The sequence below is a fragment of the Onychomys torridus genome, chromosome 5, assembly GCF_903995425.1.
Source record: "Onychomys torridus chromosome 5, mOncTor1.1, whole genome shotgun sequence".
NCBI lineage: Eukaryota > Metazoa > Chordata > Mammalia > Rodentia > Cricetidae > Onychomys > Onychomys torridus.
This window is the reverse complement of record NC_050447.1, coordinates 97,987,166-98,011,896: the sequence shown is the minus strand read 5'-3', so window position 1 is coordinate 98,011,896 and position 24,731 is coordinate 97,987,166. Positions and strand designations below refer to the sequence as shown.

At 44.4% G+C, this 24,731-nt stretch overlaps 1 protein-coding gene across 1 annotated transcript in view; it reads left to right on the top strand.

The window, feature by feature from the left end:
- Positions 1-13,756: 13,756 nt before the first annotated feature.
- The window catches only part of Scgn (secretagogin, EF-hand calcium binding protein), a 39,467-nt gene continuing 28,492 nt past the window's right edge, over positions 13,757-24,731 (top strand). Inside the window, exons 1-4 of the mRNA XM_036188452.1 lie at positions 13,757-14,032; positions 15,207-15,277; positions 21,625-21,717; positions 24,241-24,330. Coding sequence (XP_036044345.1) covers positions 13,951-14,032; positions 15,207-15,277; positions 21,625-21,717; positions 24,241-24,330 — 336 coding nt within the window. The 5' untranslated portion in view covers positions 13,757-13,950. The remainder of the gene's footprint in view (positions 14,033-15,206; positions 15,278-21,624; positions 21,718-24,240; positions 24,331-24,731) is intronic.

The following is a 24,731-nucleotide window of genomic DNA, read 5'->3' as shown; positions in this document are numbered from 1 at the left end:
AACCAATTCCTGAGCAGGAAACCCAAGCAATCCCTGAGCAGAAAAATCTTCTGCCTGGAGAAACTCCACCCCTAAGAAGCCCTACATAAGCCCCTCAGCCTGTTTGGTTGTGGGCTGTCCTTCTCCACCCTGGCGGAAGCAGCTACTCTCCTGGACTCCTCCTTCCCAAATAAATCTCCTTCTTATAGGATTTTTGGGTGAATATCTTCTTTTGCTGGTGCAGAACAGAAGGACCTTGTGGAGAGGTTGCCTTGGGGGTGGGGGAGGGGTTGAGCAGAAAAAAGTAACAACTTTTGGCCAGAGCTGGAGGAGTTTGCTACATTTCTGCAGGGGTTTTCCCCTTTAGTGCATCCATTTCTAAAATAGTTTCTCCATATATATACCCCCAGGCATGCCCGTATGTGCATGCACTATTGCTAAGCCATATTCCAAGCCCCCCTTTAAAACATTTTAAATTATGTCTCAGCATAGTTATTTGTTTTTGTAAGTCTCTCCTCTATTTTATTCATATTGAACCTTAATTCTTAGCAGTTCCTAAGCTTCACTTGATGTCCCAGAGGGTGATGGACAAACGTTACAGCCAACTCAAAGGCTTCTACTCAGGTCCAGCAGAGCAGGACATGTGTGCTCTCTCAGATGTCCCTGGAAAGAAATTGAAAAAGTCTTGTATGAGCGTATGGCTCTTTCTGCCTTCTGTGTACCAGGTATTCCCTGGAAAATTTTCTCATTGGGTTGTGAAGATGTGTCAAATTTAAGTCCACAGCTATTTAGGAGGCGAAACTGGCTTTCAAAGATGGAGCAGGGGTGCAGACTTCAGAATCTGCTGTCATCTCGAAGGCTCTCAGGAGGCAGGGTGAGTCACCTCTGTGTGCCTGCCGGCCCTGGCCAGACACTAGAGAAATTGCTTTCCTGTGTCCAAAGGAACACTGAAGGCATTCTGTCTTCCTAGAGAGGGCCTCGGAGGGTGATGTCATGTAGTTTCTTTTGCTGGGTGTGGCGAGACTAGCAGAGGGAAGCCACTAAGGAGATCGTTGGTGGCACATACTAAAACTTAAAGATGTTAGAGGTTGTTAGAAAAGAAGCTACCACAAGCTTACCCTTCAAAGGACCTTTATTTTTAGCATCAAGGTCACAGGTAGCCGTGAAGGGGCCCTGAAGAGGGAGAGAACAAGCCATAGGGTCAGAAAAAGCTTCATTAGGATAGCTGTCAGGGATAGTGCGATGCGTCCTAAAGAGAGAGAGAAATCCTTCAGTCTGGAGAGCAAAGCAGGGGTTTCTTGCTCTTAGACATTTGGGAGAATGAGAGTGTTAGTTCTAGCCTCTGCCTCAGGAGTCACAGGACACTGATGAAAGCAAGGAACGTTTCTGTGTTGTCCTGGGCCTGGGAGGAGGCCGTGGTATGTGTGCAGGTGCAGGAGGGCTGCAAGGCACTGTGTGCTTGTTTACCAACTGTCTGGGGAGGGGAGAGGACCACAGCGGTGATTGCTGGAAGAGAAAGCAGCTAGAAGATCTGTGACCCAACAGTTCATGCCTCCAGGAGGCTGAAGCAGGAGGATCGCCATGAGTTTAAGGCCATCTTGAGATATATAACAAATACCAGGCCAGTTAAGGCTATAGAGTAAGACCCTATCTCACAAGAAGGGAGACTGAGGGACAGGGAGGAGGAGGCGGAAGAGAGAGACTGCTTCACAGTTAAGTGGGCAGCCTTCACTGTGCAAGGCCATGTGGGAATAGCAAGTTTGGTCAGGCACGGGAGGGAACAAGGGAAATATGTAGACAGGACTGTGCATTGAACTTTCTGCAAGAAGGTTCAGTGAAGCAGGGTGTTATAAAAGTAATGTGAGATGCAAAGCTCGTGGTACTGTATGGGGAGGTTGGTAAGGTGGTCACTACAAGTGGTCACATGACAGTCATAGCCCAGCTCGGCTTCCAATCTCACTCCTGCCTTTTGTCCACTGCCATGTGGAGAAGTGGCCACCAGTGTTCCCCGTGCCGTGGACCAAGCTACCCTACTTGTCTTCCTCACCGTGATGGATTGACAGCCTTCTGAAACCGTTAGTCAAGTAAACATCACTCCCTTAAACTGCTTCTGCCAGCTACTTCATCCCAGTGCTGATGAAAACAGTGCATAGGGCACCCAGGCTTGGGATCGGCTCATGTAAATAATTTCAGTGGACCCTGTGGTAGAGTGGCTGACCTGGCTTCTCATTTAGGAGTGTTCTTTATTAATTCATTAAAGAACATCATGGAGTAAAGAGTCCTTTAACTACCATGACTGTGCAGTATTTGTGTGTGTGGATGCTTTGTAAAGCATTAGACAGAATTGTCTGGTTTTCTAATACCTGATCCTGAAGGTGAATAGAGCAAGGGAAGAGTTCCCCAGAGCACGAGGGCCACTTGACTCAGGAGGCTGTGGTGAGCAGGAGGTTGGGGGCATGAGGCTGGGGAGGTCTAGAGGCCAGGAGGCTGTGAGGGCCCGGAGGCTAAGGAGGAAGGTCAGGGGCGGGAATGCGGCACATAAGACAAAGAAAGTCGAAAGACTGCAGGCAGGGGTTACAGGCATAAGAGGCGGGAGGTTCCGGGAGGTAGGAGGCAAGAGGCTGGAGACCAAAGACAGGAGACTCGCTGCCATGTGGGCTTTAATGTCTCCAGGGACTGGCCAGCTTTGGGAGGAGAGTCCCTCCACTGTCAGCAAAGCATCAGAATTACAGAAAATCAAAGGTCCTGGTGACTGCAGAAGCCATCCAGATGCCTGGATGAAGGAGGGTATGCTCTTCACAGCTCATCTTCCACTAGGAGCCACCTGAGCCCCTGGGCACACCCCGTTCTTCATCTTTCAGCATCACAACCTCTTCCGTCCCTACCACAAACCCCATGTCCTCCTGGCAGACCAGCGGGTGTGAAAGAACTCAGCTTTCCTAACTTTGTGGGTCCTAAGCACCTCTGTTGTTTGAGCTGAGGAATAGAGAGCTAGAGGCCAGCCAAATGAGCATGTCTGGGAATAAAGCAAGCTTCTGGTCTGGAAGTAGCTGGCCCAGAGAAAACTGGTCCAATGGACTAAGGCTACCTAGCAGAGACGCCACCACCCAGCCTTGCTGCTAAACGTCCATCACCCTGGTACGTCACTGAAAGAATGGCTTCTAAGCCTGGCCTGCAAACCACTCTGGTCTCCCAGCAATGTAAAAACAAAACAAACTCATCTGTTACTGACAAGTTCAGCTGACACTGGGAGATGAGAGAGAGAGAGAGAAAGAGAGACAGATAGAAGAGGCAGAGACAGAGAGGCAGACAGAGACACAGAGAGACAGAGATAGAGCGAGCGCCTGGGGAACACAGACAGGGTAGGTAATTTGATGAATTCTTCTGGAAAGGGCAGGAGGAAGAAACTTGCATCTCTCTAAATCTGATTTCCCCTAACAGAATACTGACATCTTGCTCTCTAGTTGCTTGTCACAGAAGGCTGTGAGGTAAATGTGGGGTGTCACTCAGTCTGGATGCCTGGTTCCCCCTGCACTGTCAGCATTAGTGCAAAAGGAGTTGAAAACCCACACAGATGGAGATTTCTAGAAAAATGCACCCTGCTTTTGGGATTCTAAGTGTTGGGGGACCAGGGAGCAAGCATGCACGCTTCTGCCTCCCCCTGCCTCTTACACCCTCTAACCTCCTGTCTTGCCCCCTCTGCTCCCGAGTTCACTGGCAGACAATGTGAGCTCCCCAAAGGGCTTGCTCATAGTTGCACCCCTTTCCCTGGGCACCTCAAATGGCTGAGTAAAGGAGGAATGTGAAAGTCCAACCCCTCCACAACACAGCTGTGGAAGGTCAACCTATCTTCCCAATGCTGCTTCAGGCAGACTGAGGCTTCTTCCACTGTGACGGCACCCCACTCATTGTTCTCTCTGCTCACCCGAAGAGCTTGACCCCAAGTGGGACTTCGGAAACTCAGACTTAATCTCAGCATTGGCTTTCTGAAGAATAAAGCCCAGGGCAACTAAAACAAAGTGACTTTAAATTGGTTCAAGTCTATGCTAATGATATCTAACAGGACTGATTTCCTTGGTGTAGCTTGCTGTGGAACAATCTTTTTGTATACTGTGAAGATGTGTCTTTGCCAAAGCACATTCTGATTGGTTTAATAAAAGCTCAATGGCCAATAACTAGACAGGAAGAGTTTAGGCAAGACTTCCAGGAAGAGAGAGGGAGGAAGAGGAATGAAACCAGAGGCCCAGAGAGACGCCAGAGAATATGGAGAGGAAGCAGGAGATGCAAGATGGTAGAGACATAAAAAGCCATGAGGCAAAACATAGATTAATGTAACTGGGTTAACTTAAGTTATAAGAGCCAGTGAGATAAGTCTCCACGCCCTTTTTCTTGAGCTGGTGGCCCAAGGAAAAATCCACTACAGTAGCTGACTTACAATGGGCAGGTGTCATAGACACTCAGGTCTCCCAAGTGAAACCCTCATGTCCCTTCCCAGCACACACTGCCGGACTCTTCCTTTGAGGACCATGCGATCCAGCTGTAAGGCATTTCCTCAATTAATAATGAATGGGAGAGGGCCCAGCCCATGGTGGGTGTTGCCATTCCCGGGCTGGTGGTCCTGAGTTCTATAAGAAAGCAAGCTGAGAAAACCAGTAAGCGGGAACATGGCCTCTGCATCAGTTTCTGCCTTCAATATCCTGCCCTGCTTGATTTCCTGTCCTGACTTCTTTCAGAGGTGAACAGCAATGCCTAAGTGTAAGCCAAATAAACAGTTTCCTTCCCAACTTGCTCTTTGTTCATGGTGTGTCAATACAGCAGTAGAAACCCTAAGACAAGCCCGGAAGGAATTCTTTTCCCCTTTGGCTTGGTTGCTGGCTCTCAAGCTCGCTAGCACTAGGCAGCCACTGACCTGCTCCCCAACTCTGTGAACCTTTCATGAGTGTCTTCCAAGTGGAATGAAACAATGTAACCCATTTTCCCCCCACGGCTTTCACTCAAAGTTTTCAAGTTTCTCCCATATTGTAGTACGTACCATTCCTGTCTTTTTTAGTAGCTGGAATTCTATGGCATTATATGAATAAATTGTGTTTTATTTTTCCATTTTTCCTGTCCATTTGCTTTTTTCCTCTTCTTATCATGAAAAACACTGTCAAAATCTGTGTAACCCTTTTTGTAGATGGGTTGTATTTTGAAAACTCAGCTATATTATATAACATATAATCTAAAAATAAAAAATAAAACTGATATATATATATATGTATATATATACATATACATATATATATATATGGCTATAAAACTAGACTTGAACTTGTGGTACATTTTTGGCTTAGCCTTCCCAATGCTAGAAGTATAGGTGTGTATTACTATACCTGGAACTCTTTTTTTCCCCTTATTTTTTTCTCACAGCTTTTCTTTCTGTATTTAAAAATATTTTGTTTAATATCTATACATGTACATAATGCACTTTGATCAAATCCATCCTAACTTCTCTTCTTCAGTTCCCCCCACAACGTTTCCTTCCAAACTTGATGTGTTCTTCATTTTCAATGCCCACTGAGTCCTTTTACTGCTGCCTATGTGTGCATGGATGTGGGACCATCTGCTGGAGCTGAATAGCCTCCCAGGGCCCAAATCCCCGAGGAAAGTGGCCTCTCAGTCCCCAGAAGCTATCAGTTGCCCCTCCCTGATCCATGCAGGAATTTTAAGCTGGCTTGATTTTATGTATGTGGTCCCCACTGTTGTGAGTCCTTCTGTGTAAGTGCACTGTCCTGGTCAACATACAGAGAAAAGGAGACTGGGGCAATCCTTTTCTGTTCCTTTTTTTAGGATTCATCCTGTGTGGTCAGAGTCACTTGCATCATGGGAAGACGCTGTCATCAGAGTTCTCATTCCAGGCCACCATTCTCTGCTGCCTGACACAGTTCTAATCTCTATATCCTGCAGGAGCATTGTATATATGATGCTTCTGCCTTCCCTAGAGGAAGCCTTAAATTCAGATCACCACACACCTAGAATAATCTTATTGGAGGATACAATTCTCAAGAATTACTGTTTGTAAATGTACCCATGCTCCATCCCCCATCACCACAGAAAGCTCAACCTGTGTCTCAGGACCTTGGACTTTGCTATAATATAGCTGGAAAGTGTAGGAGAGCTTGATGGAGCAGGTACCCAGGGTTCACCCTAGCGCCACAGCTAGTCTCCTTCCTAACTGTTCTGTGCCTATGCCACACCCAGCACCAAACATCCGCAATCATCCTGCTGTTTAGATCTTCACCTGCCTGGCTCTGTGACTTACTTCTCAACCAGGGAAAGAAAATGGTGCTGTTGAATGGATCTTTCCTGGGATAGGAGCGGCAGCTAGAAGTATGACATGCCATTTCCAGTCTGTGCTTTGTTTCCTTCTGTCCATCTGTGTGCCTTTAGTTAACCCCAACAACTTCAGGCCTTGGCATAAAATTAATTCATGCTTGGAGTGCAGAGCCACCTATTAGCCACTTGGCATGCGGGTTCGCCATTTTCATCCAAGGAAATGTCAGACCAGGGGACATCAGACCAGTCTGAAATCTCTGCGTAAATATTGACATATCAGAGCTTCCTGCAAATAAAGTAGCCATTAGCCCCATGAGGTGTGTTCTGTTCAGTTGAGAAGCAGGATTACCAGATAAGGAAAGAATCCTCGATTGTTCTGTTTGTGGGCTTTCCTAAGCCAGACCTCTGATAGAGGTCTGGGTGGGTTCCTAGAAAAATATTTACTTTTCTGAAAAGAGGCTCCTCTCAACCCATCTCCCTCTACTGTATCCCCTGGGAAAACTACTGTTCCTCTGATCTGAAGTTACCCATCTTCCAGACCGAGCAGGAACTCAGGCCCATACTGTGATATAGAGCCACACCTAGATTTTCTCAATATGTACCCCATCTGTACTCAAAGCCACTTTCTTGTTGCCAAATGGAAAAGTGCCGCTACCCGAGCATAATCCTGGACAGGCATTTCCATGAGCAGCAGCAGACACTACAGGCCAGGGTTGGTTTTGAGCTCAGGAGGCTCCCAGTTTGAAGGAGGCAGGAACTTGAAGAAAACAAGCAACCCAGAGACCCTGCAGACCTTCACCTTCCAGCCTGAGGACTTGGGAACTTGTAGTCTCTTCTGCTTGATTCTTAAAATGTTCCCGCAGAAGATGCACTCCCTAAGGCCTCTCTGTTGCTCTCCTCACTCAGTGCATGCCCAGAGCAGCCATTGCTCATGGACAATGAGATGAAGGCCATGTGAGGTATACTCTTCTGCTCACCCTTCTGTGCTTGTCAATGGAGGATACAGACACTGGCCTGTGTCTCATTCTCCTCTTGTCCTCTAGATAATCAGTGTCATCCAAATCTTAGGGGACACTAGAAGCTCCTATAAGTAGCCTTTCAAAATCCCACTTTCAGCAAGCATGGGGGCCATGTCTATAGTCCCAGCACTCTAGAGGCTGAGTCAGGGGGATTGCTAATTTGAGGCTTGCCTAGGCTGTGCAATGAGCTTTTTGTCTCAAAACAAACAAGCAAGATACATAGAGCGCTGAACAATATAATTACTGTATCATTGAAATTGATAAATTCCATTTTCAAGCACAAGTGAAATGTTTATGGAAATTTACTTTATAAAGACCCATTCAGCAAGCTCAATTTATTTGTAAATGTGATTACTATAGATCACATTCTCCATCTACAATGGGATTAGGCTAAACATCAACCAAAAAAACTTATTTAGAAAACATACACACATACATAAGAAGCAGGTTATCTCATATATGAGTCAAAGGAAATCAGAAAGTAATTAGGAAAAAAAGTGTAATTCAACAAAACTGATAGGCTGTACCTAAAACAACAGTTGGAGGAGATTTGTAGCTTTTAAAGAAGTATATTGAAAAGAAAGAAATTTGCAAATCAGTGAGTGGGTCAAGTGCTCATACTATCAGGTTAAGAAAAAATGCCTCCTGAAATAGCAGTGTTTTGTGGACAAAGTTTAAAGTCAGTTTGGAAGGAAGATGGCTGAGTCCTGTCCCATATGCTCACGGAAATTTAACTTTGGCTTCCATTGATTTAGGAAATACTGTGCATCAGCCATGATCCCTAGTGTTACCAAATATCTGTGTAATTGCAGAACATACATAGAACCAGAGGGGAAAAAGTGAAGAAGAAAAAATTAAGGCCTATGCTATGTTTGAATAATTAAATTAGTCTGTGTAGGTATGTGTGTATATCAGTGCATATAAATATGGGTACATACACGTGCAGGAAACATGTGGAGGTCAGAGGACAATCTTGGCCATCAGTCCTCACCTCTTACTTTTTCTGAGAGAGTCTCTTGTTCAACACTGCATATGGCTGGCTGGCGGGCCCTTGAATTTCTGGGGATTCTCCTGTATTCGTCTCCTATCTCTCAGCAGGAGCACTGGGATTACAGCTGCATGCTACTGCACCCAGCTTTATGAGCTTTCTGGGACTCAAACTCAGTTCCTCATGCTTATGCAACAAGTACTTATCCACTGAGACCTTTCTCCAGCCACATATACTGTTATTGTATTATTAAATGTGGGATAAGATGCTGTATGAGTAGCTGGAAAAACAATTCAAGTTTCTTCTCATGTTAACAGGCCTGAAGGTTTAGGAAATGGTGTTGAATGTTAGCTTATGTTATCAGTCTCCTGCTATGACTTAGTGATGTGTAACTCATTAAGAAAACGTACATTCCATTAGGATGATATAGAAAGACTGAACAGTGAAAGTGTGCATAAGGGATTTTGGAGAGACATGTGTATGTTACAAACTTGACCTCTTTAAAAATATATATTCCACCTCTTTAAAAGTCAAACAAACTCTAAATAGTCACCATGAAATTATCCACAACAACTACTTTAGAATGCATGGCATTTGAGGCTTTTTTGTTCTTGCTTAGCACAGCAGGAAGGTCTTTTTTTCACCTTTACTGGGAGTAGAAAATCGTGGTCAAGATGAGAAGCCATTCTCAACCATATGCGTTAAAGATTTCAAATGTTAGATGGTGTTCTGTCCAGCACTTGTTTGTAATTATATACTGAGAAAATAATTATGAGTGAACAAAGTCAGTGGATCGTGAAAACTGGGAGACAAATCAGGACTTAAATTATAATTTACTACTGAGATGACTCCATAGGAAATATTTAATAACATGACTCATGGCATTCACTGAGACAGCCAATGGCAGCTGAACAACCCCATTTTGGTGCGTATACAAAGGCCTGCGAGGTCACATACCTGTATGTTAATATTATTGGCTATATTTGGGAGTTGAAATTATGAACAAGTTTTCTCCCTATTTGGTTTCTGAACTCTATTACTTTAAAGAATGTGTACTACTTGTATGATTGTAAAGGACACAACAATGGAAATATTAACAAACATTAGCTCTATATCCAGTGATTAAAATTTTCTTATACAGTAAATATTGTCTCATGAAGTTGACTCCTCCGTGAAGATGACCCCTTTGAATTCTAAGTCGACTGTGCAGCCTGTGAGGCATCTACTGGGCGTGAATGTTCAGTAATGACCAGGAGATGATGCCAGAGAATGCTCAATTGGTGTTTCCAGTTCAAAATATTGAGTTTATAAAATGATGCAGATATTTCTACCTAGAATTGAATGCATGCTTCAAGGTTAATTAGCAATGCTTCAAATTACAGACTACAGCTGCTTCTTGTGCATCTAACCACTTATTAGCTATGCAAATGAGGAAGGCAGGAAATGATTACCGAAGAAAAAACACATCAGTTGGGGAAAAGAGAAAAGGACTTCATTGTAGACCTGAGTTTCAACCACTGATAGTTACAACAAAACTAACCAGAGTGACTTAAAGTGTAGATATATTTCAAAGTTGAGGTAGTAATAAAAAAATTACTTATACATTTGTTTTCTTTTGAGAATATCCTTCCAAAAAGCCATATCAAAATATCATAACAAAATGACCAAACTGTAAACAAAAGAAAACCAGAGGGGAAAATGTGGTCATTGTTTGCAATACGATCCCCAGGGGAGGTCCTAAAATGCCTCTTAGAGTTGCCCTGTAAGCTACCTAATCTGGGGTCTTGCCGAGAGGAACTGAACCCACCAATAAACCACATGCTGCTTCTTCAGCTGACTCCCTGCTTTTGAGCATTTGGGTTTCTGTAAAGTCTCTGATTAGTAGATAAGTCAGGGAAATCCTACCAGGTAACTTTCAACCTCCCCCTAATAGCTCCCTCTGTGGAGAATTTGGGTGATTTTCTCAGAAGAAAACTTTACAGGAGTGGTAGATACTCAGACAGAATTTATCTAGTGCCATGACAGATGATTGCATTAAAAAGAATGTGTCCCCGGGGCTGGCAAGATGGCCTAGTGAGTAAAGGCACTTGCTGCCGGCCAGATGACCTGCTTTCTCCAAGTTTAATCCCTGGGATCCATATAGAAAGAGAGAACTGACTACTCTGATTGATCTCTTTGCTCACTTTGGCATGTGTCTACAGAGAGAGAGGGAGGGAGGGAGAGAGGGAGGGAGGGAGGGAGGGAGAGAGGGAGAGGGAGAGAGAGAGAGAGAGAGAGAGAGAGAGAGAGAGAGAGAGAGAGAGAGAGAGAATAATGTAATAAAATTTAAATGTAGCTCATGGGAGAAAGCAGCCACTATAAAGAAGCTCCAGATGCCAGGTGCCGCTAGGAACTTGCTGGTTCCTTTGCTTTCCAGTCTTAAACGGCCCCTAAACTGCTTTCTCTTTCTTGCTCCGTATGGAAGCATGCTTCTCTTGTCTCATAGTATTGATCTGACTGTATGTACACTGTTGCAAATTGCATTTTAGTATTGACCTTATTCTGTTGAGACTTTTTTTTTTTTTTTTTTTTTTTTTGAGATAATGGTCTCTTTGTGTAGCTCAGGCTGGTCTGGAACCTATAATCCTCCTTCCTCAGCCTCCTAAATCCTGGAATTACAGATGTGTCACCATGCCTGGCTTCTGAGAAATGCTCTGTGACATAAGTTTTCTGTGTAGGCAGCAAATGCCATCATGGAGATGCACCCCATGGAGATGTAACTACCTGCCTGATTTAGCTCTCCACCACTGCTTTTGGCCTTCGCCTGGCTTTTCCTTTTTCTATTACTGATCAGAAAACAAGACCAGTCAACAACATGGTGAGTTCACACAGGTTAGTGTCCCTTAGTGATGTTTGCGATTGTATCCCACAATTTCCCAGGGCCATATGTGATCCCTATGGATACTAAGCCCTTTCCCCTTCCCTACATGCTTCTCCAATTTGTGTATCCAGCACTTTCTCCACAAGTGATGATATTATTTTTCTTCCCTTTATCTAAACAATACTCCACCAAACTCTTAAAATTTATTTCACCAATAAGTTTCTATGGAAGATTAATCATTCTAGTGTCTAATTTGAATTGTTTGGTATATACTGTGCTAAGAATTTATAGCATCATGTATTTAACATTATGACAACCATGCAAGGCAAATGCTATTATGGTCTCATTTTATAGTTAAGCTAAAAAAAATGATAAAACAAAAGCAAAACAACCTGTTTCTAAATAACTTATCCACTGTCACATAACTAGTAAGTTGCAAAGTTGCATTCTGAACCCAAGGCTATCTTCTGCTAACCTATTTTAATTATTATTTGCTGAAATCCATCTTTATTTAAAATTTTAAACATCATATTTAACATCATGTCACACTAGGCTTCTCTTGGTTGTAAATTTTTCCAAACTTTCCATTTTTTCTCCAAATCCTTTTTAAAGAATAGAGTCTCTCTGTCATCAGGCACTATGTGCTAGCCATGATTTACTGGGCATTTCCACATGTATCTCCGACTCTCGCAGCAGCCCTCCAAGGCAGATACCACACTTTTCAGTTTGAAATTTGCAAACTGAGGCTTAGAGAGCTAGAAACTGTGATCCATCACAGAGCTACCATTTAGTTCAGCACAATAGTGAGCCAGAACTATCGGAAGAATCTCACGCTCCTGTTACTACTGAAGTTAAATAGCTTACATCTGTGTGCTTTTAAGGAGTAATTTGGATGCTAATAGCAAAGTAGGCAGGCCACAGAGAAAGGGTATTCCTGGTCCAACTTTTACCAATTTTTGTTCATTCTCTTTCTCTCTTTCTCTGTCTCTCCTTTTTCCTCCCTCCCTCCCTCCTTCCCCCTTTCTTTCTCTCTCTCTCCTTCCTTCCTTCCTTCTTCCTTCCTTCCTTCCTTCCTTCCTTCCTTCCTTCCTTCCTTCCTTCCTTCCTTCTTTCTTTCTCTCTTTCTGAGTTTCACATGGCATTCCAGGCTAACCTGGAAATCATAGTGCTCCTCAGACTCTGAGTCCTGAATTGTAGATGTAAGCTACCACGTCTAGCCCAACTCTTCCCCAACACCCAAACACTTACTGATCCTCCAAGAAAATGTTAAGTCAAAGGCCACCAGTGTGGTTCCATCACTGTCTGGGCGGTCAACTGGTCAAACAGTTCCGATCACTAGGAAATGTACTCTCTAAATGGTGGCTGGCTTTTGGTCTGAAAGTGGCTCCAGGGAGCCAAATGCAAGCCTTTAGCATATGTCTGGGTAGATTTTTTTTTTTTTGATACAATGTGGCTAGGTTTGTCTTTGTTTGGGCATTCTTAGCATTTTTCTTTTTGTGGTTTCTTGAGACAAGATGTCACTTTGTAACTCGGGCTGCCCTAGAATTCATTATGTGTCACAGCAATCCTCTTTCAGACTCCTCTGAGTGCAGGGACTACAGATGTGTGCCACTGGTGTCTGGCTCCCTTCAGCATCTTAATGAAGACACTTTAAACCACAGTTGTTGTGGAATATTAGTTGAAGGTGTGTTACATTTGTTTATGCTGTGGAACATTTCTTTAATGATGCAAAGATGTCTTGCATTATTTTATGTTACATTTGTTTAACTCTATGAAGCTGTGTTACTTTGCCTGCCTAAAACACCTGATTGGTCTAATAAAGAGTTGAATGGTCAATACCTAGGCAGGAAAGAGAAATGGCCAGAGCTGCTAGGCAGAGAGAAGGAGGAAGAAGAGGGAGGAGTGAGAAAGGAGGAGAGAAGGACACCAGGGGCCAGTCACCTAATCACACAACTAGTCACAGGGTAAGAAGGAAAGAAAGGAATAGAGAATAGAGAAAGGTAAAAGCCAAGAGGCAAAAGGAGTAATTAAAAAAAAAAACTGGCTAGAAACAAGCCAAGCTAGGGCTGGGCATTTATAAGTATTTGGGAGTTGGGTGGCATGCCCCTCAAAAGAGTAAAGAGTAAAAACAAAACAAAAGAAACCAAAAACCAGCTACAGTCTGCAGTAGCAAGTTCCTACATTACAATACAGCAATGTGTGTGTCCTCTGCTGACCCACTCTTCTGTCAAAGGGCACCTGTGGGCACCTTCATCCTTCTTTCCCACCACAGTATGTGTCCTTCTCATCAGATCCGAAGGATGCCAGCGCTGACACCTCTTCCAACTCTTTACACGAACTGCCCTTTCCAGAAAACCCCTTGAGACATTAGTTTGAAAGGTGAGTCAAACTGAGGGGAATGTTTTTGTGAGTTTGACAAACAACATAAACCGGAAGGCAGTGAGCCGTGGACAGGAGAGACAGCTCCTTTCTGTCTGATTTCCCCCAGCCCCACCTCCCCAACCCACCCATCCACACCCACCCCGACACACCACCACTACCACCAGCGCTTCAAGCAGGAGCCCTGCTGCGATCTGCTAGGCGCGCAGGGCGGGGCAGGAGGATGCCAGCGGTGGGGCGGGCTCCCTGGCTGCTTCGTAGTGCCTGCCATCCAGGCTGCAGAGTGCTCAGCGACACCCAGAAGCTGGGCGCCCTCGAGCCTGCCCTGCCCACTGGTACCTAGCCACAGAGTGAGGAAACCCGCAAACGAGTTGGGAAATATTACGGGCGACCTTACCGCCGTCAGCACCATGGACAACGCACGCGGACAGCCCTGGGCGCGTCTGGACGCCGCTGGCTTCTGGCAGATCTGGCAGCGCTTCGACAAGGAAGGTGAGTGAGTCCCTTTGGCACTTTGAGCACTTAGCTTAGACACTAACTGGAGTCTCTCCTAAGTGTCTTTCCCTGTGGGAAAAGTTGACTATTGCGTGCCTGATAGAGTACACCCAGCGCAGTCGGCTTGTTATGCTGGTTTTACACATCAAGAAAGCTTCTGAAAATTCTGTGTGGACTGAGGGATTTTACTTTGCAACCCATGGGTGTGTGTAATGACATGCAATTGACATATTAATAAATATCATTGCAGACATATTTCAAGCTGTTGGGCCAAGACTAAGAAATCTCTGGTGTGTCCGTAAATGTGACAGATTTTCATTAGTGACTATCATAATTGCCCATCCTCCACTCTCTACAAAGAAGGATGAATTTTAGCAACATTCAGATTTACTTCCCTCTACCTCTAAACATGTTCTTGAAAATAAAACATATCTGCTTGTCATTTGGTTTTGTTTTACTAGTAATTAAAGAAACACAAAGAAAATATCTGAAAGGCATGTTTACACACAGCAGCTAGGATTCAGTATTTACCCCTATCAAGATACTAGTGGGGGGTAGGGATTTAGCTCAGTGCTTGCCTAGCAAGTGCAAGGCCCTGGGTTCGGTCCTCAGCTCCAGAAAAAGAAAAAAAAAAAGCTATTAGTGGGCAACTATTAAAATAACAAAAGTGTGGGGGCTAGAGAGGTGGCTCAGCCATGAATACCACGTGCTACTCTTTCAGAAGACTCAGGTTTGGTCCCAGAACCTATGTTGGGCAGCTCACAACCACCTGTAACCCAACTCCAGGGGATCTGATGCTCATCTTTGGTTTCTGAGGGCACCTACACTGACTTACACCACCCCCTACATACACACAATTAAAATAAAATACAAATCTTAAAAAACAAAAAACTTAAAAAGCATGCACAGGGAATATAAAACCCAGACTAAACCCAAATCTACATGACAAGTTGTGGCACATGCCTATGATCCCAGCACTTGAGAGGTGGAGGCAGGAGAATCAGGAGTTCAAAGTCTTCCTCAACTACATAGCAAATTTGAGGCCAGCCTCGGCTCTGTACAACAAACACTGTTTCAAGCCTCCCTCACACCTACAATATTCTTTTAGACAAACACTGTCACATTTATTCTATATTGGTGACTATTATTTATGTTTATCTTCTTGCACTAGAAAAAGGCTACATAAGAGAGACAGAGCTGGATGCCTTCTTTGACCATTTGCTGGCAAAATCTGGTGCTGAGGTAAGTACTCACAGCACAGAGCACAGAGGATGTGTCTCCCAGCAAAATGCAAGCCTCAGAGTCTTGTGCTGATTTGAACCTATAATCCCACCTGACCTCATTTCTTCTTTGCATGTAACATCTTCCCTTCCCCAGCAACCTAAAGAGGTTTAGGCAGATTTTATAAAAGGTACCGTCATATTAGACATGCTGGCCACTGATTTTCATTGAAACATCTGTCATGCAATTAGAGTGCCTATCTCTTGTGGACTCAGTCAACTCTAATTTGAATGTTTCCTTGGTTACATCTCTGCTAATTGATTTCAACAAGAGGTAGGGTATTGCTTCGATCAAACCACAGAAGAATAGAGAAGATATTATGAGCTTTAAGGTCCCATGGTCACACATGGCAAACAAACCATTAAAAAAATAATTTCCCCATGATCTGTTTGATTCAAGGTTGTAGATTTCTCATGAACTGCTAAACCAGACAAACTCAACCTTCTCAGAGTCAGATATAAATGTAAAGCCGTTTACTCAAATGGTAAATCTGGCCTGGAGAGATGTGGATTAATTGTAGAAGGTTCCTGTTCCAAAAAGAGGATAACGAAATAACAGAAACACCAAGGCCAGGCCGCTCTGTGTGTTGACATGGAGAGAATTCCTTTTGGTAGGTGCTCATCCCAGGAGGAAAGAATCTGGCACAGCCGTGTTTACACGAACTGTCCATCACTAGTTTTTAGTTCTTTACCTGGAGGAACATTGAGGAGTACTTAGTCCCACTTCAGAGCCATGGCCATGGGTGTCCACCCTAAAAGAGTGCAGGACAGAGGTTAGAGGGTGGGGCAGGCAGCTGAGGAATGAAAACAGTACAACAGACCCCTCTTGGTCTCCCCCCCCCCCCCCCGCCCCGTGTGCCTCTCCTACTTTGCACGGCTTTTTGTCTCTAGTATTCTGCCCACGTCTGTGTTCACCTCAATGCCTCCTCTCTCCAACCTCACTGTCTCGTGTGCCCGATCTTTGTGCGTTGTTTCTCACCCTCTTCTTCAGTTCCCCTCTGCCTTTCTCTCTTTCCTCTCGCTCTTCAAAGTTTTCTTTTGACTCTCCTACCCCCCAGGTCCTTTATTTCTCCTTTTCTATCTCTTTCCTGTCTCTTTGTCTCAACTCTTCCTGCTGTTTAGTTTTTACTTATAAGTTTCTCCTTCCAACTCTTGGTCTCCAAGTCTCTCCTTTCTTATTGTCCAGCTACTCTCTTCATGCTCTTTGCAGTCTGTGAGGCGGAGGGTGGCAGGTAAGAGACATGGGGCCATGGACTCCTTCTGTTTTCTGCTCTGGCCTCTGAACGCTTCTCTCCAGCCTTCATTATTGCCTGTGCACTCGCCCTGGGTCTTGCTGAGGAAGCATCCAGCAGCTGAGAGTCCCATGGCCACTTTGTCACCCAGTCTGCCATGCCAGCAGCCCACTCTGAAGCCTCCGAGCCTTGCATCTGTAAATGCTCAGGCTATGGTTTCACAGGAATCCATGATTCAGGTACCATTTACTCAACTCTGGATGGGAGATACTTTAAGAAAGCAAACAGAGGAAGTTAAAATCATTCACAGGCCTCAAACTCTAAGACAGGATGATCACTTCCAAAAATAAACATCACAGGGATCCCCTAGGAAGGATTTTGATGGCTGGGGTAGTTCAGTTGCTATAGGGCTAGCCTAAAATGTATAAAGCCCTGGGTTTTACATCTTGTGTTGCATAAGCCAGGCATGGTAGCAAACACCTGCAATCCCAGCCCTGGGGAAGTGGAGGCAGTGGGATCAGCAGTTCAAGATCGTCTTCAGCTGCATATCAACTTTGAGGTCAGGTTGGGCTACATGAGACCCCATTTCAAATAAACCACACACACACACACACACACACACACACACACACACACGCACGCACGCACACACACACACACACACGCACACACACGTACATAAATAAAGTATTTATTTATTCTGAGAGGATTCTGGGGTTTCCAACAGAGAGCTATTTGCTCATCAATCTCACTGAGCACTCAGCCTCCACGTAGGTGCCTGTTCCATAATAGGCCATCTGCTGTCACACTGCTCTTGTTACTCCAAGCTTACTTTGTGCATGGTGATGACCTGGAACCCTAGCAACCTGACTAAGGGTGGTGAGTGACTGAAGAGAGGAGAGATACACAGATGTGCGTACAGGAAAGCTGGGGTCAGGTGGGCTGTATGCCCTTTGATGGAGTCCACACCTGGTTATGCAGTGCCAACTTGGACTCTCTGTGTTTTCATTAGGTCCAGCACAGGGCGAGGTGTTAGTCTCGGTAGAAGGTGTCTGTAGGTGAACAGACTGTAAACATCGAGAGAAGGAAGCTGTTGCTGCTCAGTTTTGCATACCCTGCTAACATTTGTACTCAGATCAGAGCAATGCTTTGCCGTTTCTCTGAGCTTTACCATAGGAGGGAGCTTTGCCAGTTTCCCACGGGTCTGACGCATTTCTCTTTGACATGGTCATGACCGTGTCAACAGTACACATTCAGTCAGCACTTCATCCACTCTTTACATGTTCATTCAGGGTTTCCTTGGCTCTCCACACGCCTTTTCTTTTTACATGCTGAGAATTGACCACCATCACCCAGACAAACACATGACCTGTGAGACTAAGACCAGACAGGGTACTCTACATTTAGTATTTTGACACAGCAGGTTGACAGGACATCTTGGAAACAAATGGAACCCTCTTCACCTTCCACAGAAAGAGAAAACGTTTTTGTCTCTGACAGTGCACTTCAGAGAAGCCTCATGGTGTGAGGGAAAGATAGCCATATGTGTAGACAGAGTCTAATATTTATTGTACACCCCAGACCTGTAGCTGGGACCAGTATGCCATTGAAACACTCCAGTTCTGGATTTTATTGTCCACAAAGCGTGAATAATCGTCTTAGCCTTCCTGTTTCACAAGGAGCCAGCATAAGTGGAAAGTGCGTTCCTGTAGCTGAAGCACCTGCTGTGCACATGCTCTCCTTGGGATGCCATGATGTCTCCTTGGGACCTTATCTTTCCCACCTTTATGATGCAGCCCCTTTGCCTAACAGTCACCAATGGGTAACTGAAAATATGCTTTTTAATCCTTAGATGCCTCTAAGATCTAAAACCAACTCTGGAGACTGCTAGCTTGTAAGACTTGGAGACAAACCTTTGAGCGAATTTTCCAAAGTCCCAGCAGCCTTTGAACACTGGTTCTGAGAGTAAGAAAGACACTGAAGGAGAGAAGGTGACTTGCCCGGAGTCACCACAGGAGCTCACAATATTTGCTCAGTGTGACACGATGGTCCAGGCAATGTTTCCCATTTTGCCACTGGAGGCTTGCATCTCAATTCGCTAATGTCCCTTCCCACACTTGTCATTTGGTGTGGGCTCACTTAGGAACATATTTAATTTTTTAAACAAGGCCCTTCACCATTCCTCATTTACAATCCTCAAATGAATACATTTGGTTGATGTATTTACAGACTTAATCTGTCCAAGTCCACTTATTTTAATCATTACTTTAATCATTCTAAATATTAGACCAAAACCATCAGCCTAGCAGATGGCTTTGCTGTGGCTACAGTATACAAATCCATTTGATTGATAGGTTGTCTTGATATAAATAATAGTGGTTCTGCTTTGGCTTAAAAATGAAAATAACTGCTATTTTTATTCAATTTTTAGTTTTTGCTAATAAAGCTTTTCATTCTTGGTAGAGTCTTATCTCTGTGAAGCTTATTCCAAATGAAACAGATTTTGCACTTGCAGGTGGGGACTTGCTGAGACATTGATTCACCTGCCTTTTTCCTGTGCATGCATGTCAATGAGCCTCTGTGTTTGAATCTCCTCCTCCCAAAGTCATGGTTCCCAACATTCCTAATGCTGGGACCTTTTGATATAGTCCCTCATGCTGTGGTGACCCTCAACCATAAAGTTATTTTCATTGCTACTTCATAACTGTAATTTTACTAGTTATGAATCACAATGTAAATATCTGATATGCAGGATATTTGATATGTGATCCCCAAAGGGTTCATGACCCACAGGTTGAGAACTGCTATAAGTAAAAAGTAGAGAACATTGAGATATAATTTCATTTAAAAATTATTTTATTTATTTGTATGTGACAGGCGTTTTGTCTGCATGAATATATACCACATGCCCTTAGAGGTCAGAAGAGGGAGTCAGATCCCTTAGAACTGGAGTTACAGATGGTTGTGAGACACCATGTGAGTGCTGGGAAGTGAACAGCACTTGTAAGAACAGCAAGTGTTGTTAATGGCTGAATCATCTCTCCATCTCCACAACTCCGTTTCTATACTTGTTGCTAAGTTTGCTCAATATTAAACAGGGAAGAGGTAAATATTGATCAATTGACACAAAACTCAGTGCCCCCCCCATATTTCTGGTGTCCACTGCAGTCCTAGAGGCATGGGAATGACCATGGTCTTGGTTTTTTCCAGAATGGAATGTTTTGCCTCCTTTTAGAACATCCTAAGTCTTATGGAGCTTCCTTCCAAGATGGAAGGTTTAATCTGGGTTGCTACATAACACACCCCAGTCTTTCCACACCACCTATGCCACTTTCCAAAAGTCTCCCTAGCTAAGTATTGTGCCAAGGCTGGCATGCCTCCCATCTCTGCCCAAATACACTTACCCCAGATAGACATAGCAGGATCTTAAAGAATCCAATAGCTCAAAACATCAAGGCTTTCTACCTTGTTTATAACTCAATAAACACATGATCTGTACCTTCTTCCTGCAACTAGTGAGTCAGGACTGCAGTGCCAGGGGCCAATTCTTAAAGTGGTGTCTGGGTCTTCCCTAGCACGAAGTTGATTCTATTGACCAAAGTACCTGGACTTCCAAGGACTGGCGTTTAAGCTTCGGCATCTTACACTGTTTAGAGCTGAGCAAGGATGTCCATGGGCTGCCTGAACTCAAAGGTAGTAATAAGTAAGGTCCAACCAAAGTTGTAAACTTAGTTAAAACATGAGATTGCTGTTCTTGGTAATTTGATTACATGGTTCTCCACTGTGAACTTTGTAGATGACAATATCTTGCTAAAATGTCAAAAGGTTGGATACACCTGAGAGAGAATCATGTTGTTCAACTAATTGTTAGAAGCTATCTTGAAAAACTATCAAAGCAAGCCATCCAATTGTCCCTGGATTGTTTGAATAATTTCTCATTTATAAACCACAGGATTCTAGGCTTTAATAGTACTGCTGGACTCTCTCTGTTCTATTTGAGGTAACAATGTTTGTTTGAGTACACTCCTCAAAGTGCCAAGCCTGGCTGTATCGGCCAGTGCCCAGCTGGTCAAATCACTCTTTCTCCCTGTTTCCTGGTGTGCAAAGGGAAACAGCAGGCTTCCAAATCCCGAGGCCATGGTGCCTCAGATGCTCTGATGCTTTTCTTCCTCACTCTTCAAAATCAGCAAGACTGATCTGGGAGGAACATACACTGTGACATCTGAGGGTAACAATAGAGAGTGGTCATCTGAGGGTGGCGATAGAGCAGTGTCACCTGAGGGTGGTGATAGAGCAGTGTCACCTGAGGGTGGTGATAGAGCAGTGTCACCTGAGGGTGGTGATAGAGCAGTGTCACCTGAGGGTGGCGATAGAGCACTGTCACCTGAGGGTGGTGATAGAGCAGTGTCACCTGAGGGTGGTGATAGAGCAGTGTCACCTGAGGGTGGTGATAGAGCAGTGTCACCTGAAGGTGGCGATAGAGCACTGTCACCTGAGGGTGGCGATAGAGCAGTGTCACCTGAGGGTGGTGATAGAGCAGTGTCACCTGAGGGTGGCGATAGAGCAGTGTCACCTGAGGGTGGCGATAGAGCAGTGTCACCTGAGGGTGGCGATAGAGCAGTGTCACCTGAGGGTGGCGATAGAGCAGTGTCACCTGAGGGTGGCGATAGAGCAGTGTCACCTGAGGGTGGCGATAGAGCAGTGTCACCTGAGGATGGTGATAGAGCAGTGTCATCTGAGGATGGCGATAGAGCAGTGTCATCTGAGGGTGGCGATAGAGCAGTGTCATCTGAGGGTGGCGATAGAGCAGTGTCACCTGAGGGTGGCGATAGAGCAGTGTCACCTGAGGATGGTGATAGAGCAGTGGTCATCTGAGGGTGGTGATAGAGCAGTGTCATCTGAGGGTGGTGATAGAGCAGTGTCACCTGAGGATGGTGATAGAGCAGTGGTCATCTGAGGGTGGCGATAGAGCAGTGTCACCTGAGGGTGGTGATAGGGTAACATGGTGATCAGGCTACGTGCTTTGAATGCTTGGGGTCCTGGTGGCTTTAACATAGTTACACTTGGCTTGTTTCAGGACACTCTTATGGAAGAAAATGTGCAGAGGGTGAAGCAACAGTTAAAGACTGTCCACAGTGTCTCTAAAGAAGGCGGCATTCGCATGCAAGAGGTAGGCCCATGACTACACACCCCATGTCCTTATATTCATGCAGCCATTTCCTTTAAAAGACAATGGAAGTCAGACATGAGTAACCATGTCTGGCATCCCATCACTCAGGATGCTGAAGCAGGAGGCTTGCTGCAATTTCAAAACCAGCCTGGGTTACAGAGCGAGTTCCAGGCTAGCCTGGGTTACAGAGTGACACCTTGCTTCAAAACAACACAACCCGAAGAGCATCAGCAGAAAGGACAGGGAAAACTTGCTTTCAACTGAGAAATTAGAATTTTCTGCAAGGCTGTTGGCCCAGATAATATTTTTATCTAGAATTATCTCTCCTTTGTTGTCTGCTTAAAAACAAAGAGTCTTTCCACCTCCTACTCATGAAATTGGATCTCATGTAGCCCAGGCTGGCTTGGATCTCACTATATAGCTGAGGTTGGCTTTGAATTCTGGATCTTCCTCTTCCACCTTTCAGGTGCTGGGACAACAGGTGTGTGTCACCAAGTGCAGCTGTGTGACTCTTACATCAACATTTACACCTGTTCTGGCCTTGGAGCATTCCTGACCCAACATTTCTCTGTATATCACCTCATGCAAATTGAATCTTGACAATTAAGAAACATTTACTGAGCACGAATCTAAACCTCAGCATCAGCTCCCAGGGAAGGTTGGAAACATCTCTCACTGAAGATCATTATTCCAGCTTTCAAGAGGCAGAGGCAGAGGCAGAGGCAGACAGATCACTGAGTTCGAGGCCAGGTTGGCCTACAGAGCAAGTTCTAGGAGAACCAGGGCTACATAGAAGAACTGTCTCAAAAAAACAAACAAACAAAACCAAAAACAAAAAATGAACCAAACAAAGAAAGAACAAAACAGAAAGGCTGGGCATGTAGCTCATGGCAGGTGTAGAGCCCCGAGTTTGATTCCCAATAATGCAACAAACGCCCACCAGCAAATCCCTTTGTTTACTTCAACTCAACCCCCTTTTATTAAGCACTCCTAAAGCAAGCTGCTGTCTTAGCCACGCAGTGCCCGCCTACCACAGTCCCCTCTCACCGACTGTTCCTCCTCCAGTTAGAAGGTTTACTGTTCAGAAAGAGTCTCCACCTACAGTCACACACCCTTATCCCTTAGGATCACCGGGAGACACTGACGGTTAGGGATTTGTTGTTGTGTAACTTCAGAGAGCATGCTTGCAAGACTTAGGTGGCACAAGCCAGTCACTCAATATGGCTGTCATTCAATCAAGGGACGTGGTAATCCTGAGATGGATGAGGCCGCTGCCGCTATAAAACAGTTTACAACTGTACAGCAATTGTGTGTTTGTGTCGCGTCTGTACTGTGTGGTGTATATGGCGTATACATGTATGTGAATATGTATGTGTGCCCATGAGCATTCATATGGAAGTCAGAGAGGGTGTTGAGTGCCTTTCTCAACTGTACTCCATCTTACTTCCTTCAGACAGAGTCTCTCACTGAACCGGAAGCTTGCTGTCTACCTAGGATGACTGACCATCAGGCTCCTAGGATCTGTCTGTCTCTGCCCCTCGACACTAGGGTTACAGGCACACGGTCACTATACCTGGCTTTTACAGAGGTGCTAAGAATTTGAACTCAGGTCCTCAGGCTTCATTTGCATGGTGTCCAGTGAGTCATCCCTCCAACTTTGTAATTAAAAAGACAGACTACACACTAAAATGACGAAGAACCTATTGTAGTAAATACATAAACCAGAAACGTATTGATACAAATTATTATAAAGACTTCTGTACTGTAAATGATTGGATGTGCTACACCTTTGTATGTTTGGAGCACAGTGGGCTTGTCACACCACAAGCATGTGAGCCACTGGTACATTCTGGACTCACTCTGTGACATATCCTAAGACCCACAGGAAATCACCTTTACTTGTGACAATTAGAAAAAAATACTAGTAATGGTATGTGTGTGTGTGTGTGTGTGTGTGTGTGTGTGTGTGTGTGTGTGTATGTGCATGTGCCTTATAGCTGCTTGTTAAGATTATTTGAATTTAACCAGGTGTGGTTTCATAATTCCAGCACTTGAGACACTGAGGCAGGAGAATCTCATAAGTGCAAGGCTGTTCCTGGCCATAGATTAGGACTCTGCCTTAAAAAGCAACAAAAAAATAAATAAATAAAATAAACCAGAAATGACTGAATTAGCATGTATGAACCTTAGAGCTACACTTTCTAATGTCAGTAGATGAACCACCAATTCAATGGCAGAGGTGCTTAGAGAAGCATGTAGAGCAAATTAAATGATAAATCCAGCAGCATCACCATTGCCACTGTTATTTTTTCTACTGTGAGGATCCACAGTTCTTATCTAAAGGAATATAGTACTTTTTGAAAGAGCCAATAATTAAGGAATGACTATCAAGGGCTCAGAGCTGAGCTAGGCTTTCTAGGCCGGGAGCTCTGTAAACACCCGCTATAACATGTGCATTGCATGGTTTACTTCTCAAGAGGACCCTGGTAAGAGTTCGTAGTTACTCCTCTTTGTTTCCTGTAGCTTGCCAGTATGTTCTTATCTGAGGATGAACATTTCCTCCTGTTCTTTCGCCTGGAAACTCCCTTGGATAACAGCGTGGAGTTCATGCAGGTGAGCGCTTGTTGTCTCTCTGGAGAAAGAGGATGGGACTGCCCTCCATTCCTCTGTCTGGTCCCTAAGACCCTATCAGTATGTCTGTCTGTCTATCATCCATCCATCCATCTATCTATCTATCTATCTATCTATCTATCTATCTATCTATCTATCTACTTACTTTTGTAATAAAGTCTCTTACTGAATATATAATCTTCCTGTCTCCACCTCTCAGAGCTGGGATTACAAGAGCATGCCATCACATACAGATCTTTCCCATAGGTGCCAGGGTATTGTTGTTTATTTTTGCTCTTTTGGGGGGCCCTCCACCCAGCTCCTAAATAAGTCAACATGTAGGTTTATTCTTAATTATGAATGCCCAGGCTTAGCTTGGCTTAGTTTCTTGTCAGCTTTCCTTG